The sequence below is a fragment of the Ambystoma mexicanum genome, chromosome 8 (genome assembly GCF_040938575.1).
Source record: "Ambystoma mexicanum isolate Mex_15411 chromosome 8, UKY_AmexF1_1, whole genome shotgun sequence".
Taxonomy (NCBI): Eukaryota; Metazoa; Chordata; class Amphibia; order Caudata; family Ambystomatidae; genus Ambystoma; species Ambystoma mexicanum.
The window spans coordinates 579,661,324-579,680,144 of record NC_090929.1 but is presented as its reverse complement, the minus strand read 5'-3'; the positions used below and the strand labels follow the sequence as shown (position 1 = coordinate 579,680,144).

Genomic DNA, 18,821 nt, shown 5'->3' with positions numbered 1-18,821 from the left:
CTCTGGCCGCGTGAGGTCGCTCCTCTTTCCCAGCGCCGGTTTCGATTCATCATCCAAGCCTGCTGAGTCACGTGTCTAGAGACTGTGTTTGGGTGCCTTCTGAGCTTTGAAGTACTCTGAATATTGAAGAATTATCTGTGTTTTCTGCAGCTGGTGTTACTACCGTTCAGGGAATGGAATGTGACTCATATCTCTGGCCTTGGCAGTCAGCTTTGTTTCACACGTTTGCTCTTTTGTCCAGCCTAAATTTGCTCTGCTCAGCTCCTGCCGAGGGTATGTGGCCTGTTTGTAATTTTCCTAACTCATAACGTAGCTTCTACATGTTTGTGCTATTCTATATCCTCCATATGTTAGTCGTACATGTCTTTGTCAGGTCCCATAGGTGCTCCTGCAGCTCCATAGGGTTAATTGTGCATAAGCATCTGCAAGCTTGTTCAGGATCTCTTGCTTCTTGCGGTTTCTGCATTGCTGCGTTTGCTAATGACAAAAATAATAAAAGGAAATACAGTATGTATATGTGTCTGTCCTCTAAGTTATAGAACTCTTACGCATGTGTTCTTCGTGTATTCAGGTGTGTGTTTGTGTCCCGATGTGCAGATGGCACCTGTGCTTCCTGTCTAACGCTGCTATGTGGTGGTGTCTCTAACGACGTCAGTAACGTGGCTTCTTGGTGCTTTAGTCAATACTAAGAAAGAAATCTGGGGTTGTTGTGTGAACCAATTTATAAACCCATGCGCCAGATTAATAATGCAGAATTAGGCTTGTATCGCAGTAGAGCGTGGGGCAGAAGGGGTTCAAACCCCACCCCCTTGGTAGAAGCTTGTAAATGGAAAAACTCCACACTTTAATGAACTGCACCACATATGTATTTAGGGATGAAGATATATGTGTTTAATAGATTGCCCTTTCCAAATAACACGTATTTCGACACACAGGTGTCTTTTTCAAATCAGGGCTAATAAAAACTGACATGATAAAATATCAAATTTAAACGAAAAGTCATTTGGAAACATTACAAAGACAACAATTAAGCCAATGAACATCCAATAAATGATATTTGAGTTTAAGAAAAAGCATATCAACACATGTCATGTTGTAATTCCAAATCACAGAGAAACAAGGAGGGGTGAAAGGGGTGGAGGTGTAATGGGTATTGAAAAAAACAGTGAAAAGAAAACCAACAAAGTATAGAACAAAATAAAAGACAAAACATGTAATTAGTTCCATTTGAATAAACTTAACATTTTGAGATAATATAATGTTAAATTGAACAGCATGGGTGTTTTCGAATGATGGTTTAAAGGGACCTTACTATTTTGTTCTATACATGTGTTGATATGCTTTTTCTTAAACTCAAATATCATTTATTGGATGTTTTTGCTTAATTGTTGTCTGTTTAATGTTTCCAAATGACTTTTCGGTTAAATTTGATATTTTATCATGTCAGTTTTTATTAGCCCTGATTTGAAAAAGACACCTGTGTGTCGAAACACGTGTTATCTGGAAAGGGCAATCTATTAAACACATATATCTTCATCCCTAAATACTTATGTGGTGGAGTTTTTCCATTTACAAGCTTTAGTCAATACTGTCAATGGAAGTCTCCTTAGTTGCATCCTGAGGCTCATCGTCCACTCTGGGTAACGTTTGCACCGCTCTTGGGCTGTAGGGTTGGCTGAGTGGGTACCTCTCGACATGCTTGTCTATCATAGGAGCACTAGGAATTGGTGCGAAATGGTATGGGCGATCGCGGTATCTCCTGTTCTCCCCCCGTCAGTCGTCTCGTCCAATATGATCCTCCCTCATGTTACCAGCCCCAGCGTCAGGTAGCGATTGCTGTCCCTTGGCCAAATGGGAGGAGGTCTTCTCAGTGGAATCCGTGATGACTTCACAGGATTCATCCGTTCCCAGTGAAAAGATCTTTTTATAAAGATCCTTTCACTAAAAGGTTGCTTTAGAAAGACTGCTCCGTGACCGACCGCACGGAGCAGTCTTTCTAAAGTGAACTGTCATGCCCCTGCCACACACGAGTGCGCTCAGGGGCTGACAGGCTCTGCTGGACTAGGAAGAGTATGCAAGGAGAGCGGGTAAGTGTGCGTGCATGTTGGTTGTATGCACGTGTTTTGGTTTAGGGGGTGGGGAGACTGGGACAGAAATCCTGTGGGGGAGGGTGCTGAAATCCCGCAGGAGAGGGGGAGGGGGAAGGAGAGGGTGAGGGTGAGTGGTGGGGGGGATGACCCATCGGGGGATCAGAGAATATTTTAATAAAAGGGAAACCCTCATTTTAAAGACCTTTACAATGACGTTTTTCCGATCAAAAGAAAATCTGTCAAAGTAAACCGGTCTTTTTCTCTTTAGACCTTTAAAAGAAAAAGAAAAAAAGTAATTTCACATGGAACCGCTTAATCAAACTACAACATTGCTCATTGGCACTGACAAGCTTCCTGCTGTCAGCTGTATTTTTGTCCTGAGCTTTTCACATAGATCTCTTAGGAACTTTGTTACGTTTGCAAGAATTGTACTTAAAATGTCCTTCTCAGCTTATATTGGTGTGTATACATGTATATTCTCCCATAAGCATAACACAATTAGAAACATAGAAATGCTGAAACAACAAGCTCTTTTATTTATATTCCCACTTATACTGCCAACCCCTAATGTCTAAATTTAGTTTATACAATTACATGGTTGAGGCATTCCATATTTAACCCCTTAAGTGCCATGGGTATTTCTCCCCAGTGTAAGGGCCTTTTTTGGTGATTTCGGTATGTGGCCATTCAATGGCTTGTAACTTTTTTGTTACATGAGGTATCTGGGCCAAATTTGGCTCCTTTTTTCCCACATGTAGGCGGTCGTAACGCCACCAAGGAATCCTAGGTTGCTTTAGGGGGGTGAGAGAAAATAAGCAAAAAGGGCGAACATTTTGGGTTTTTTCAAAAAATGCCAATAAAATGATGTACAAAGAAGCCTGTGGTTTTTTCCTTGTAAGAGCTAGGAACGAATGGTTTGCTGCGCTCAATTCCCCAATTTCCTGGCTTTCAAGAACAGGTTGAGTGGAAACGAAAAAAAAATATTTTGATGTGGTTATCAACCGTTTTGTGAGAGGTAGGCGATTGTGGCCATTTTTGCCAATTGGACATGCCTGGACGGAATGGAAGAAAAGGGTAGGAAAGCCGAATTGGAGGACAGAAAGGCAAGTATTTCTGAAAAGTAGACAAAATTCCAAGTTTCGGAAGGGGTGATTTGCGTAGGTCAGGCAATAACTAGGTAGGGGAAACTGCCATAGATTGGGGGAAAAGCGGGAAAATGACCGAACAAAAGGTATGTGTTGGACATGGTTGGCTTGGTACGGCAATGGCTTCTATGAATTTTGAGAAAAGCAATGCTCCGCTACATTCCCCCAACTCAAGGAGTTAGGAGAGCACATATTTTTTGTAGTGTTTTACAAAACAAGCAATACCACAAGCCAAACACTGAGCCATGGTACACAGGAGTTTTACGCTCACAGACTGAATAGACGCACTTAGCACGTGTAAATCGGGAAAACCAATGGGGTGAGGAACGGCAAGCATACATTTTTTGAAAGAGCACAGGCAGACCTTTTCAAGGATAGGTGACTTGTGCAGGTTACAAAAGTGTATGGTGCCTAAAGCAGCGACTAAATGTAGGTCACATTTGGGAAATGAAAGGGTTGTGTGACAAAGGCCACCAGCAAATGGGTCAAAACGTTAGGAAAACCACACAAACACAACACATGGCCTACCGTCCCGCGTTCCCACAGCTGTCCCGATGAAAACGGTACCTCACATGTGTGGGTGCACCTACCTGGCCGCCAAGGGGAAAGCCTAAAACACAAGTAACCCCAAGTCTGTTTTCAGACCGGAATTTGAGACGCTCTGCCGACCGGCACAACATACAGATATGGGCCTCGGGTGTCCAAGCCACCGGGGAAAACAGGGAACCCCATGCATTTCCGAAAAGAGGACACCCGTGGGAATCCGCAGAGGTATGATATGCCCAAATCGCCCCAGAATTTATTACCTAGACACCCCTGCAAAGTCCGAAATGTGGGGAAAAAAAACACATTTTCCGCACATTTCGCTCGGCTCACCCATCGATACCACCCCCCAACAGCAAGTGGCCTACCGTCCTGCGTTCCCACATGTGTCCCGATGAAAACTGTACCTCACATGTGTGGGTGCACCTACCGGGGGCGCAAAAGGAAAAGGGTAACCCACTGGGAACCCCAAGCCTTTCGCCACTGCCCATTTTGTTCATGTGGGCAATCTACAGATTTGGGCCTAGGGTGTCGAAGCCAGCAAGGAAAACAGGGAACCCCATGCATTTTCCAAAAGAGGACACCCGTGGGAATCCACAGAGGTCTGCCTTGCGCAAATTGCCCCAGTTTTTATTAGCCACAATCCCCGACAAAGTGTGATATTTGGTGGGGAAAAAACACAATGTTCACTTTGTCTGGGGTTCTGGGTAATAAATTCTGGGCCGCTTTGCGCAAGTCAGACCTCGGTGCATTCGCAGGGGTGTCCTCTTTTGGGAAATGCATGGGGTTCCCTGTTTTCCTTGCTGGCTTCGACACCATAGGCCCAAATCTGTAGGTTGCCCACATGAACAAATTGTGCTGTGGCGAAAGGCTTGGGGTTACCAGTGGGTTACCCTTTTCCTTTTACGCCCCCGGTAGGTGCACCCACACATGTGAGGTACCTTTTTTTCGTCAGGACACCTGTGGGAACGCGAGAATGTATGACATCTGTTGTTGGCGACGTGTTTCGGTGAGTGGACACAGGGAAATGTCTCTGAAATTGTCTGGAAATGCAGACAATTCTCAGACATTTCGCTCTGGCCACCCACAGAAACACACCGCCAACAACACGTGGCCTACCTTTCCGCGTCCCCACACGTGTTCCGATGAAAACGGTATCTCACATATGTGGGTGCACCTACCGGGGGCGCAAAAGGAAAAGGGTAACCCACTGGGACCCCCAAACCTTTCGCCACTGCCCATTTTGTTCATGTGGGCAACCTACAGATTTGGGCCTAGGGTGTCGAAGCCAGCAAGGAAAACAGGGAACCCCATGCATTTTCCAAAAGAGGACACCCGTGGGAACCCACACATGGCCAATTGGAGGGGCGGCCCATCTCATGTAGCCCTCCCCAGGGGCACATGATGGGGGGGGGGCTGTCCTGCACTCCTCCCTGGGCTAAGGTGTCCGTTCCTAGGAGCAGATATCTGGTCCTAGGGAGGGCTGCATGACATGGCACCCACTCCATTGTGGCTGGGGGGGAGGGGGTCAATGCCCCATCCCATTAGAAACTTCCCAGACACTTTGGGGTGCCCCACAGCCCCCCCCTAAAAAGCGTTCCACCATTTTCCATTTTTTTCTTTGTTTACGAAACTTGCCTTGATGCAGAGGGGCACATTGGTGTGCCAATCTGGCACCGGTGTGCCCAAACCATACTGCCCCACCCACTGGGTGGCCTGACCCACCATTTTTGGGGGCTCTCTCCCCCTTCGCCCCAAATGGGTGGCAGGGGCACCTCAGGCAGGCCTCCCTGGGCCTCCTACAAATGGCCTTGTGAGGTACACCCCCCTCTCCATTTGGGGTGGGGTGAGAGGGCCCCCAAAAATGGTGGTACAGGCCCCCCAATGCATGGGGCTGTAGGGTTTGGGCACCTTGGGGCAGATTGGCACACTAATGTGCCCATCTAATAATTACAGTAGAACATTTGCTGGCAATGTAGGGTGCCCTTCAGCCCCCCCTAAAAAGCAGCCTACAATTTTGTATTATTTTCTTTGTTTACCCAGCTTTGCTTGGCGCAGATGGCCACATTAGTGTGCCAATCTGCCCCCAGGCTGCCCAAACCCTACTGCCCCATCTATTGGGGGCCTGTCCCATTTGTGGTGGCCCTCTCCTCACCCACACCAAACGGGGGGGGGGGCACATCATGCAGCCCTTCCTAGGAGGCTGAGGGAGGGCTGCATGAGGTGTCCCCCCCCAGCCATTTGGGGTGGGTGGAGAGGGCCTCCACAAAAGGGGGGGGCAGGACCCCCAATAGATGGGGCAGTAGGGTTTGGGCACCCTGGGGGCAGATTGGCACACTAATGTGGCCATCTGTGCCAAGCGAACTTGGGTAAACAAAAAAAATAACACAAAATTGTAGGCTGCCTTTTAGAGGGGGCTGAGGGGCACCCTAAATTGGCAGCAAATGATGTACTGCAACGGGGGTGGCACTCTCCCCCCCGCCCACCCCAAATGGAGGTCCCCACCTCATGCATCCCTCCCTGGCGTCAGATAGGGGAGGCCCCACCTCATGCATCCCTCCCTGGGGTCAGATGCCCCTTCCTAGGAGCAGATATCTGCCCCCAGGGAAGGTTGCATGAGGTCGGTCCCTCCATTTGGGGTGGGGGGGTGAGTGCCACCCCCCGTTGCAGTACAACATTTGCTGCGAATTTAGAGTGCCCCTCAGCCCCCCCCCTAAGATTCAGCCTACGATTTTGGATTTTATTTTTTGTTTACCCAAGTTCGCTTGGCGCAGATGGCCACATTAGTGTGCCAATCTGCCCCCAGGGTGCCCAAACACTACTGCCACATCTATTGAGGGTCCTGCCCCACCTTTTGTGGTGGCCCTCTCCTCACTCACTTTAAACGGAGGGGGGGCACATCATGCAGTCCTTCCTAGGAGGCTCAGGGAGGGCTGCATGAGGTGTTCCCCCCCCGCCATTTGGGGTGGGGGGAGAGGGCCACCACAAAAGGTGGGGCAGGACCCCCAATAGATGGGGAAGTAGGGTTTGGGTACCCTGGGGCCAGATTGGCACACTAATGTGTCCATCTGCGCCAAGCGAAGTTGGGTAAACAAAAAAAATAATACAAAATCGTAGGCTGCTTTTTAGGGGGGGCTGAGGGGCACCCTAAATTGGCAGCGAATGTTGTACTGCAACGAGGGTGGCACTCTTCCCCCCACCCCAAATGGAGGTCCCGACCTCATGCATCCCTGTCTGGCGTCAGATAGGGGAGGCCCCACCTCATGCATCCCTCCCTGGGGTCAGATGCCCCTTCTTACGAGCAGATATCTGTCCCCAGGAAGGGTTAAAAGGGGTGCCCCCCTTTCTACTTCGGTTGGGGGGAGGGCTACCCCGCCACCCCCCCTTTCATTCAGTAAAAAATCCATGGTGGCTAGTGGCCCCCACCCCGACCCCCACCCCCACCCCCTTTTCCCATCATTTTTCTTTTTTTTTTTACATTCCCTGGGGGCAGATGGTCAGCCATCTGCCCCCAGGGTTCATGTGCATGTGCCCCCATGCTTTGGGGGCCGGGGGTGGGGGGGGAGTGGGCTGCTTACTTGAAGCAGTCCCCCTCCCCCCCAACTCACAAACAAATCAATGGTGGTCCAGTGGGTTGCTGGTCACGGATCAGCGCTCTGCGCTGATCCGTGACCAGCAATGCGTCATATCAGTGGTATCCTTGGAAAGGGGAGAACCTCCCCTTTCCAGGGACACCACTTTTTGTCATATCCCTGGTGGTCTAGTGGGCCCCAGGGCCCCAAACCCCCTCCCACCTCCCCATCCCTCGATTTTATTTATTTATTTATTTTTCACCCCTGGGGCAGTGATCATCTGCCCCCAGGGGTCTCTGGGCTGTGGCCCCATGCTTTGGGGCCACGGGGGGAAGGGAGCCGCTTACCTAGTAAGCAGCCCCCCCAACCCCCACGTCACAGATCTGTATTGATCCGGTGGCATTGCTGCCCGTGGATCGCGCGCCCTGCGCCCGATCCGTGGGCAGCAATGCCACACAATGGGTATCGTTGGAAAGGGGAGGATCTCCCCTTTCCAACGATACCCGCCTCGATCTCCGGCTTGAAATACAGCCAGAGATCGAGGCAGAACAAGAAGATCTCTTACCTTCTCTCTTCCCCGTAGCAGCCGAAAATGGCTGCTGCGAGGAATTTACTTTCAGTTTCACACCAACGTGCGTTACGCACGCCGACGTGAAACTGAAGGTAATCCAGCCCCCTGGCAGTGAGGGGGGACCTCCCCCTCACATAGCCCGGGGGTTGGATTACAGTTTGCTCGATCCCTGCGTTGCAGGGATCGAGCAAAACAGAGTGCCTAAACTGACGAGCCGGCTCGTCGGTGGCAACCTGGAGCGCTTGCCACCGACGAGCCGGCTCGTCGGTGCCACTTAAGGGGTTAAACCCATTTAATTTCAGTTGACAAACATCCTCAGGAACTAATCTCTCTCAGTGTGAAGCCACTCGGCTTCCCTTTGCACTGCCCTTCATCCCTCTAATTATCTAATCTTCGTATTAATCTACATATCTGTCTAAAACGTGTTGTATTTATAACCATCTCTCAGGTTCACACAGTTTCTGATCAAGCCGATGACGTCATACCACCAGCCTAGTGGCTTCTCCCAGGCAAAGAATTGAAGGTCCTGGTGGCTTCCAAGCAAAGACCACTAGCAAATAAAATTCAGCATGTGAGGTGACTGCAGATCATCATCTTCTGAGGTTTATACTTGTTCACTTCAGCCAGAGGGGCACTGTAGAAGATTACCTCACCATCAGAGGTTAATCCAGGTCGCTCAGCTCACAAACTTCACGTGAATGCGCCTTCATTAGATAAGGCTTCATGCTACAAAATGAAACGTATGCTGTTTTTGCAAAGTGTTAGGGAGAATTCACATGAATGTGCTAATTCCCTTCACCTTAGAGACCCCCAGCCACTTTGCTGGATTTTGAGGATTTGATTCTTTTACCTGGAAAGAGTGTGAGCCTTTTTTTTCTTCCACTGTTTCATGTATTCTGATGTGTGTTTTTCACTTGTGTTCTTTGATTGTGCAGTTTTAGATAACTCCATAGGCATCATCTTTTCATGTGTGTTATACAGCACCCTCAGTGCAGTGACTCAGGGAGTCTTTTAGACTTCCCCAAGGTTTAAAAACCTTCTCTGGGATCAACTACTCTTTCCCCGAGAATGTAAAGTGAAATTGACTTTACTAGTCTTTTCCAAATTCCTAGACCCAGCACACACCATCTTACAATGGAGTGCTGGAGGGGTTACATAGTATCCCCTGTGTCTAAACCCTCATTTAGCAGTAAAATGCTACCCTTTCCTACTGAAAAGGCTGGTGGCAGTGGTTTTACAATGAACTACCATGATTTTTCCCGACCACGAACACCGGTAGCGAGAAATCACGGGAGCCATGTTTTTCAAGATGGCGCCTTAAGCCCCTTTGTTTAAACGGGTACCCGCCATTTCTTTTTGGAAAGGTCCTTCTAGTGTTTGTCTCTGCGTGCCAAACCAGGTTTGGTCCCTTTGTTTGTGTGCCTTTGGCGGGCTTCAGGACTGAAGTCCGCCCTTGGTGTCTGAGTGTCTGGGGTGGGCAAGAAATGAGGGAGGTGCCCGAAACTCCCTGAGCTTAGTCTCCTAGGAGACCCAAATGCACTCTGGCGTGATTGGCTGGCTGACTGTCCGGCAAGGTGAATGTAAGCATTCCCCAAAAACGCACCCCCTTAGTGAGAGGCAATAAAGGACACATCCCAGGAGGCGAATGAGACCAGGACCATGTGCGGGTGAGATCAAAAGGGTTTTATCCAAATCAATATAGGGCATGCAAAGGACTCTGCAAACTCTGAGAGCGCTCTGTCTGACAACAGCAAAGACAGTCCTACTTATTACAAAACTACGTCACGCATGACACAAGCTATAGGGGGCACATAGTCTGAGGGATTGGGTGGTGAAGGCTAGGTGGTATACATTGTATACAGTTGCTGTTCCAGGATTGGTGGACGTCCGTGCGGTGCCACGCGGGGTAGACGGTTCAGCTGGGCTCTTCGGTGTGGAGCTGCCGGCCGGACATAACTTGTATTGATGATTGGTGGCTGCTCTAACACTTGCCCTTGTGGCCACACACTCGCAATCATTCGTCACATTCGACAATGTCAGGTGTCTTGTAAATCCTGTAATGCATTGACCTTACCTCAAGGAGGAGACAGGGACATGGATATATGATAGGGGCTATCCCTATCCATCTGTTGTAGTGACATTTGGGTTCTAGTATGGTAGTCCCACAAGTCCATGTGCAGGGCCAGGGGTACAGAGGGGGGGTTATTCGATCGCCCTGTCCTGCTGGCTATAATGAAGGACGGTATTACGATCTGTTAGTACAAGGGTGGGCGCCCCCCTTCGAGGGCCATTAACTTGGGGTGAACGGGGATACCAATGGGCTGTGGGGGGCATGTAACCAGTGCCCGGGAGATGGTGGTATTTAGGACCAGGTAGCTTGTAATTCATAGAGTCAGGCTGTGGCGGCCTCTTGACATGGGGGAGGTGGATGCTTGAAGCGGGTCCAGCAAGATTGGGAGGGGAGGCGAGGCTGTGCTGCTCGAACACCAGCTATCCCTGGCGGGCCTGGGAGGGAGGAGGGGGGAGACGACCTTGCAGCTCTGGGCCTGTTTCCCCTGCACAGGGAAGCTCCCTTTACTTTTGGCAATGGTGGGTGGCAACACTTGGAGTTTCTGGTATTATACACATATGTTTACATTAATATGGGAACACAGGCTGGAGAGGGTTTTGCCATTTAACACAGTGTTTCACATCAGTAGTTGACATACGAACAAGAGGTAGCATTAGGTTGGGTTGTGTGTAAGAGAGAGCACTGCATATTACATCACAGTACAATCTGGCTCCACTGCCTCGGCTGATCATCGTGCATTACAAATGCGCTTTGTTACATTATGTACAGGAGCGATCACATATTACTCTTAAATCACACGTCTCCAGAATAGCAGCAAACATTAGTCAACACAACATATATTATACAAATGCTTATTTCGTTATGCAAGGTGCCTCGGGGGTTGGTGGGGGTGAGGGGCGCCACACAGTCCAACTTAGAGGGCTTGGTACAGGGTCAGGGCATGCAGGATTGGGCTGGTTTCAGTTACCTTCTAACGAGCCCAGTCACAGCTGGGCCAAATGATGTACTGCGGAAGGCAAAGTGATACAGTGTTTATTTTGTTGTTTGTTCGTGTCTGGTTGCTCGTGAGAACAGGCCTTCAGCGGATCTACCATGAGGTGGAGGCTGAGGGGGGAGTGTATACTCCTGTGAGCGCAGTTAAGCAGGGGTCAGGCTGCATCTTTCTGTGTGTGCGAGTGTGCGAGCAACGTTGCATGGACTGGATTTTAGCGCCTTTTTACACAAAATGGAGTTGTCTTAATACAAAATGGGGTCTATGCTATGTTTTATACTGTAGTCGTGCAGCCTCACGTGTCGATCCGCAGCCCCACGTGTCGATCCGCAGCCCCCACCCGCCTCCTGGGCACTTAGGGCGAGGGGGACGCCGACGAGTCATGGGTCTCCACCTGGGTCGGAGATGTATGTGAGGGGGGGTCCTAATGACCTATCCTCCCCTACAAAGGACAGCCACCCTGCTGATTTTAGTGACAGTAGGCTGGAATGAAAGGCAGAGAACTCTTTAAAAGGCGAGTTTCGTGGACTGGAAGGCAGAGTCGACCACTGGAACGAAAGAACCGAAGACGAGCTGGAAGAGGACGGCTGCTGCAACACCTGGACCGTTGGTTTGCCCGGTGAAGCCCTGCTGCAGGTCTGAATTGCCAAACTCCATTCGACAGAGAAGCTCCTTCAAGGACACTTCTTCCTTTTGAGTTGGTGGGACCAGTCAACTCATAAAACACCTGGACACCATTCTCAAGGCTGGTTAGGATTAGCCAGGGAGAGGGACACCAGTTTGTGCTCTTGAATCTACAGCTACTGGAACTGAAAAGACTCCATTTTGTTTGCTTTCTTCAACAATCCCGTGCAGTGCAGTAGTCCCCCGACCTCCTCCCTCTTGTCCCCACAACTGAGGCTCAGGAACAGCGAGATCTGCAGGAACTGCCAGGAACCACGACTTCAGCAACATTTGTTTCTTCATATAAAGGTACTGTGCCAAACCGATTGAGAGAACGCCACTATCGCAGTGAAAGTTTGTGAAACTTTCCCAATTTACAGGCCTAATCAGCTTGTGACCCCACAAATGATTATTTTTCGCCTAAACTACTTCTGAGAACTTTTGCAAAGACTTTACCGTTTGATACCTGAACTGCTCGTTCCTATCCAGAACACTAGCCCATTGACTTTGGCCTGGCCTATTGACTTGAATTGAACTCTCTGGTGAACTGAAACTATTTGCACTGCCTAGAAAGTATATGTAATTTATTCTACTTACTTTTGTCCTTTTTTCTCACTGCTAAGTAACTGAACTGCCATTTGATTCCTATTTCAGGGGAGCTCAAACAGTTTTGTGTTGAAGTGTATTTGTATATAACATTAAGTTGTCTTCTTCTAGTGAAATGTTTTCTAAACGATTGTGTAATAAATTAATAAATGTTTTACCAAGAAATCTTGAGCATAAGTGTCTACTTGAACCACTGTGATTGAAAGTCCTCTGTGTAACTACTTGTACTGCTCACATTCACTCTTGAGATAAGCCTGGCTGCTCAGCTCGCTACCAACAAACTGTGTGGTACAGACCTATACCAAAGGTCGGTCTTGCTTACACCTGTAGTCCTAATTGTGTGTGGTGGTCCCAGAGGGTACTGCATGCTATTCTGCCTAAGACAAAACATATGACCTATAATGCTCAGACTATGAAATGCAAACCGCATAGAACAAGGTAACATAGCAGGTTGAAACTGTTCAGAGGCACTAGAACAAGGCAGCAATTCACAGCAGAGCCAGAGAATAAACAGCCTATGGCCATTGACCTGGCCGTGTTATGAGACTTGGACCACCTGACAAATTTTGTATTAATGAATAAACAAACTTTATGCTCAGTTTAACGTAATACATTTTTTTAGTATCTGCCATCTGTATTAAATACTGTTTTCATTACTGAGGCGACATACACCTGTTGGCTTGGGTGGCAAATGCCTGCCAGTGGGGAAACTAGCTAGCTCAGGATCAGAGCCACCTACCCGCCAACAAACATTTAAATCAGTGGCAAAACGAACAGCACTTTACACGCTTAATTGCTTTGTCCCATGTTTTATTCTTACCAAAGTACCCATCCATCTGTTTGGGAAGACCACTCATGCTGGACCATCTGTTTGTGTGCCCCCAAGCTATGCAATGCAGCCCATTGTCTACTTGAATCTGTGCATTGCCAACGAAATATGTTTATTGAAACGTAGAAACTCAAGTCCTTTGTGGAGCTCGGTTTGTCGGAATTTGGAGTATTGGCAACTTTTCAAATGATTTTCAGGATATGTAAATGACAAAGGACTGTTCATTTCAGTGCTTATCCTTTTGTTTCTTTTTCCCTATATTTATTGTTACATTTTGACATATTATTTCATGATCCTACTTTTTCTAGTCATGTATATTTTCTGACGTAGATTTTCTTGAAGAACGCATATTGCAAATGACAAGATGGTACAGTGGCAGGATATATTTACACAGAGTCATATTGTTCCCCCGCATTGCCTGCGGAGGAGACCTCCACATGATGACGCCACAGGATTTCAACTGGCTATTAAGAATCTTGAAGGGATTCCATTGATACAGGTAAGACTGTGTAGCTACTGCCGAATTATTAACTGTTTGGTTTGTTTCCCATTTGGAATTCCATAGTTGTGGATCATAACAGCTGCAAAAATGTGTCCTTTATCTTTCATTTGCTTTTGTATATTATGACATTTTGCGATTAGGCAACAGAACTTTCACCTGCCTTTGTGTCCAATGGCTGTAGTAAGGTGTGCCTTCTGACACGTTACATCACGAGGTCTCTGTTACGTTGCATTGGGTGTTATACATGTCACATTTGCAATTTACAGAGCCTTGTTGTGAGGATGTCCTGGTTTAGGTCTGTGGGTAGCTGAGCTAAAACATTCTGTCCTGGATTGAACTATTGTACATGTAGAGGCTTCCCAGCCTCCAATCTTTCCAGGTTTGTTGAGGTGATGTTAAACTGATGTGGCAGTGAATATTTTTATGGCTCTGGTGGCTCTGAAATATATGTTTGGGTCCTTAGGGATGGGCTTGTCTGGCGTGGCACTTTTGCCTGGTACCCCAATGGAACATATAGTTCTATTTTAGATGTGACAATCATCCCCCTGTCCAAGACCAACTTTCATCTACACTTTATAAGCACATTCATCTATACATTTTGGTCCGTTTTTTCTCTGGCTTCCCAAGAGCATGAATGCTTAAATTCTGTTTGAAAAAGTGATATAAATACTGGCAACATATGCTTAACATTTGTGGGTGCATTCTCATGGCAGAAATTACCTCGTGAGTTGTTTCCCATGTGTGCAATGTTCTTCAATGCTTAGCTTGATCTGCTGATTCACCACTGTGATAGCTAAGGTGTTTACAGTCCCTGCTACTCGCTCCTACCACTCACACAAAGGTTATAGATGTGTATCAATGTGATCCTTGTTTGGTTCTGTCAGCCAGGGTGGTCAGGAGCCCAAAGGCCCTTCACTTCGTCTACATGCTTGCCCTTTGCATCTTCTGCACGTAGGAATGAAAGTTTGTAGATCTGTGTGGTCAGTGAGATGAGTAGCTCCAGCTGGGTGTGGATATCAGTACTTTTTGACTCTCCTTATATCCTGTCCATTTGAGGTTGATGAGTTGATGTATGGTTCCTATTTGATTTTGACAGGAATTGGGATTGGGTGCATATAGCCCCTCATCATCTCCTACCAGTGGAGATTTCATCATGGTATAGGAATGTTAGTCAGGTTATTAGTGCTGCCCCAGGTAGTGGATGCCTATAGAGCATCTCCACCTATCTGTTCAAGTTTATTGAGGCTATGCATGAGCTTCTCTGTAATAATTACTCAATGCTGTTGGGTGGAAGGCTAAAGGGGGTGGGCGGTGGTATGGGAATGTTCGCAGGTGTTGGGGAAGTGTCATCTTTCCCAGCTGTTGTGATCCTCTTGTCTTCCTCTACCCCTTCAATTCCTTGAGACTTCTGGTTCTCCTGCCACCTTAACATTCCTCTCCACCTCCCTTCCACCAGTGGTTTCTGTGTTCTTCTTATACCTTAACATTCCTAACTCTACCTTGCTTCCACCGGCTGTTCTGTCTGTGTCCCTTCCTCCATTGCCTCTTCTTTCATCCTAGTGGTCACGTCCTCAAGCGATCTTGTGTCACTGCACTTCCTTTTCAATCTCAATACTTCTTCTCGTACTTCCTTCCACTCGCACCTCCATTGTTACTGTCACTCATCTTTTTCCCTGCTTCTCCACCCCATCTTAGTTTCTCTTTCAAAGTCTTGGAACTCCTCCATTCTTGTCTTACTGTCTCTCTCCTCCTCCTAATTGATCTTCCTCTCTCTCTGCTTCTACCCCTCCGCCTCGCCTCCCCTCGCCTCCATCTTGCCCTCTGAGTCTCTTTCCAGTGTTTGCCTTTTGCTTCCGCTGAAAGCCACCATCCTCATCGCAGGAACTTTGATTTGACCTTTTTGTTCTTGCATACTTGCCTCTGAAACATGCCAATTCCTCTTTGGGGGTTGGGGGGAGTGTGCAGCCTACCTGTGGGGATGTACAATGTGTATTCTTCTGTTGCATGGTTATCTATGCATTCTGGAGGGATCTGTGGATCAAACCTTTAAGAGGAGTGGTCCACCATCTTGTTTTCTACTTTCCTGGTGCTCGCAACATTGTCGGCTTCCCATAAAGCAGGAGGCCACCCTACCGGCTCCCTCAAGCCTGCCAGCGTTCTCCCTCCTGGCTCACAGGGTTGCACATTGTAGCAGGCCTACTGTGGTACAAACCAATGATGATGATTCTATGTAGCCGCAAACCCTGCGCTTTCCTTGGTCCTTGTGGGTCCTGCTGCCCTAGCCTCTCCTCACCTAAATCATTTTTCAGACATTCATTTGGTGGTAACAAGTCTTTTAGATTGAGATGTACATTCCTTTCCGAAGATCTGCATCATTTTACATAAGTCTAAGAATCAGCAAGTGGCGTACACAAAGGATCTAGGATGGTGCAGCAATAGGTCAGTACGGAGCAGATAGCTTTACATCTTGACAAGGACCTAGGCCAGCTTTCTGGGGTGAAATACAGCTTTCCCCCCGTTATAGAGGGCCCAGGATTCCAATATTACTTTGGTGGGGGATATGGTTTTTACAATACTTTCCCTGCTTCCCCCTTGTCTGATATAGATCAGCTCCCTTCTGACCTCACTAGATGACCTACTCCTAACAGGACGTGGAATACTGTACTCTGGATCCCTCTATCCTGGGGTCCGTAGAAGGCTAACAACAGCAGATCTCCCTCAGGGCTGCTGATAGGCTGTGGTGCTTGGCAAAACCCTCACTTATCACTTCCAGTCCTATATGATGTAAAATGGAGTGGCACCAGGCACCCATAGTTGCCCCAGCCTCATCACCCAAGCCTGAGAAATTGAACTCTGTCGTATAGTTTGATTTGATGAACTTTCACTGTAGTTATCTACATGTAAGTACAGTTCTCCAGAGTCTTATTTAAATTCACTTCATGTGAACAGTCTCATTTGTCAGACTGGAAACTTCAGAAAGCGAAAAATCAACAGTACCGGCCCAACTCGTAGGGGCAAACTCACTGCGGTCATTTTGCTGGATTTTTCGCTGCATGGAGTGCAGTGTTAGGGTATATATATGTTTTTCATTTTGGGGTTGGGGGCATAGAAGCTGGTATGGGGGGGCTTGCCCCCCACAGCAATGCAGCGAAACATGTGGGAAAATCACTGCGATTAGTTGGCCACCTATGAGCTGTACCAGATCCAAAATCAACAACAAATTAAACACAACACTTCACAGCATGTTAAATGCCCTTCTTCTGCAAATAAGCGTGTATCACACTAAGAGTCCATCCACAGTTGAGACAGCCCAGCCAAGCGGACCGTTAGAGAAGTTGAATGATCGCTCGAGTTACCTTATTGAAATTGCTGGTTCTTGTCTTATGTCAGTGCCACGGTAAGGTGCCCTGTTTACAATCGGCCTTCTATACCACTTCAAGTTGTAATGGGTTTAAATGGAATTCTGAGTTCTGACTCCTCCCTATGCACTGCAAGGAGTTTGAGATAAGAGGCCAATAATGAGAGTCATATGGGCAAATCAGGTGGGATAAAGTCATATTGCCTGGTCCACCTTTGAGAACTAGGGAGCTATGGAGTGGAGAGGAAACCACCTGCTTAGTGATGTTCCCCCTGGAGGTGGTATGTAGAGGGCACCAGAGAGCCATTTCACATGCGCCAGTCCACTGTGGATCCTAGTAACAGGAGCTGTGATATAGATGGAAGAGGGGCAGGCTATAAAATCCTTCACTCACTGAAGGTAGTGTCTCAGCCTGGTTTACTGACCAGCAGGCAGCACAAGGCCAGAAGAAACCAGAGTGTGAGAGCCAGAGCCTTAGGGAGAAAGTTAAGGGCGAAGACATTGGAAGAGACTAGGTCAGGGAAGTAGTTGAAAGCTTACTTAGGAATGTATCGGACACTTGCTGGAGCAGAGAAAAGGGACAAACAGCCTGATGAGGACCGCTTTCCAGGCACTGGAAGAGACCAGATCCAGAAGATTGAAGAGAACCACAGTCTTTCTGAGGGCCCTATACAATCTCTTGCATGATCTAGTGACAGAAAAGTGGAGGCCTTTGCCTTGGGGGGCGCCATGTGGCTAGTGGATAAAAATGACAACCTGACGGGGAGGCATGGTCAGTCGAAGAGGCTGACGGATGCAGCCTTGGTGAGCTCCTATACCCCATTCTGGCGCTGCGGCCCGAATCCTCCCTTAAAAGTATACATTTGCTGTAAAATGAAAGTGGCGCGGACATAGGAATGCCCAGGGGTTCTGCTGGAAGGAGGAGCAGCGCCGGAGTGACCTGCTGGTGAAGTTAAAGGCGGCTGAAAGCTACGAGGTCTGGGCACAAGGTGGCGGACGGAAGATGTGCGGAAGCGGTGACAGCGAACCTGCGCTGATACCGCGAGCGACTACTGCAAAGGAGAGGTCTGCAGGCAGCCGGGACTTGGAGCGTAGAGAGGACCCCATGCAGGGGTCGGGAGAGCGGTGAAGAATGTAGAAGCAGCTGGGGGTGAGCCCGCAGAGAAGTATCCGAGCGGCAAGGCCCCCTCCCAGATACGGAGAACATTGGTGGGAGCCAGGAGCAGGAGTACCCGAAGGTGAGCGGGGAACCGGCATCCCGAAACGAAGAGTGGGAGCTTGAACAGGTGGCTCGAGAGAGAGAGGGGAGTGCGGGCAGACTGTGCCGGTGTAACCTCAGCCGGGGAGGAGGCTGATCCCAGGAGAAACGCACACGGTGACCGGTGGCCGAGATTCAATGGGCTGACCACATAAAGAACATGACCGCATTAACGCAGCGAGTGCTGGAGAAGGGAGCATTGTTTGCCGCTGGCGGCCACCGTGGGTGAGCTGTGAATCAGAAATATTATGCGGTCGGAAGGGATGAGTAAAGAGAGCGCTGTAAGACAAGGGAGGTTAAGGTCTGGCAGGCAGGACACTGAAAGATGCAAAAGAAATGTGGCAACAAGCACATGCCAGTCAGCCCCAAGGGCAAGGAAGAAGCTTAGGAGCCCGGTGTGATGCTGGAAATGCATCTGAGGGACAGGGCCCTCCGTATCCTTGTCCTTTACGGCTTTTTATTGTGTGTTCTGTTGTGTTTTCCGCGCAGGAGTTCATGTGGCACTCCTGGCGGTGCAGCTCTCTTTCTTTTGGTTTGGTGAACGGACCCGTGGGATACCCTTATGGCACCCATGGGTGGGGGTACAACCCTGTGCCCCTAGTGTATGTTTTTGGGCACCTGT

General features: G+C 48.4%; 1 protein-coding gene across 1 annotated transcript in view; it reads left to right on the top strand.

Annotated features, from left to right (window-relative positions):
• The window catches only part of NPHP4 (nephrocystin 4), a 1,060,260-nt gene that overhangs the window by 26,897 nt on the left and 1,014,542 nt on the right, over nt 1–18,821 (top strand). Inside the window, exon 2 of the mRNA XM_069610268.1 lies at nt 13,412–13,580. Coding sequence (XP_069466369.1) covers nt 13,446–13,580 — 135 coding nt within the window. The 5' untranslated portion in view covers nt 13,412–13,445. The remainder of the gene's footprint in view (nt 1–13,411; nt 13,581–18,821) is intronic.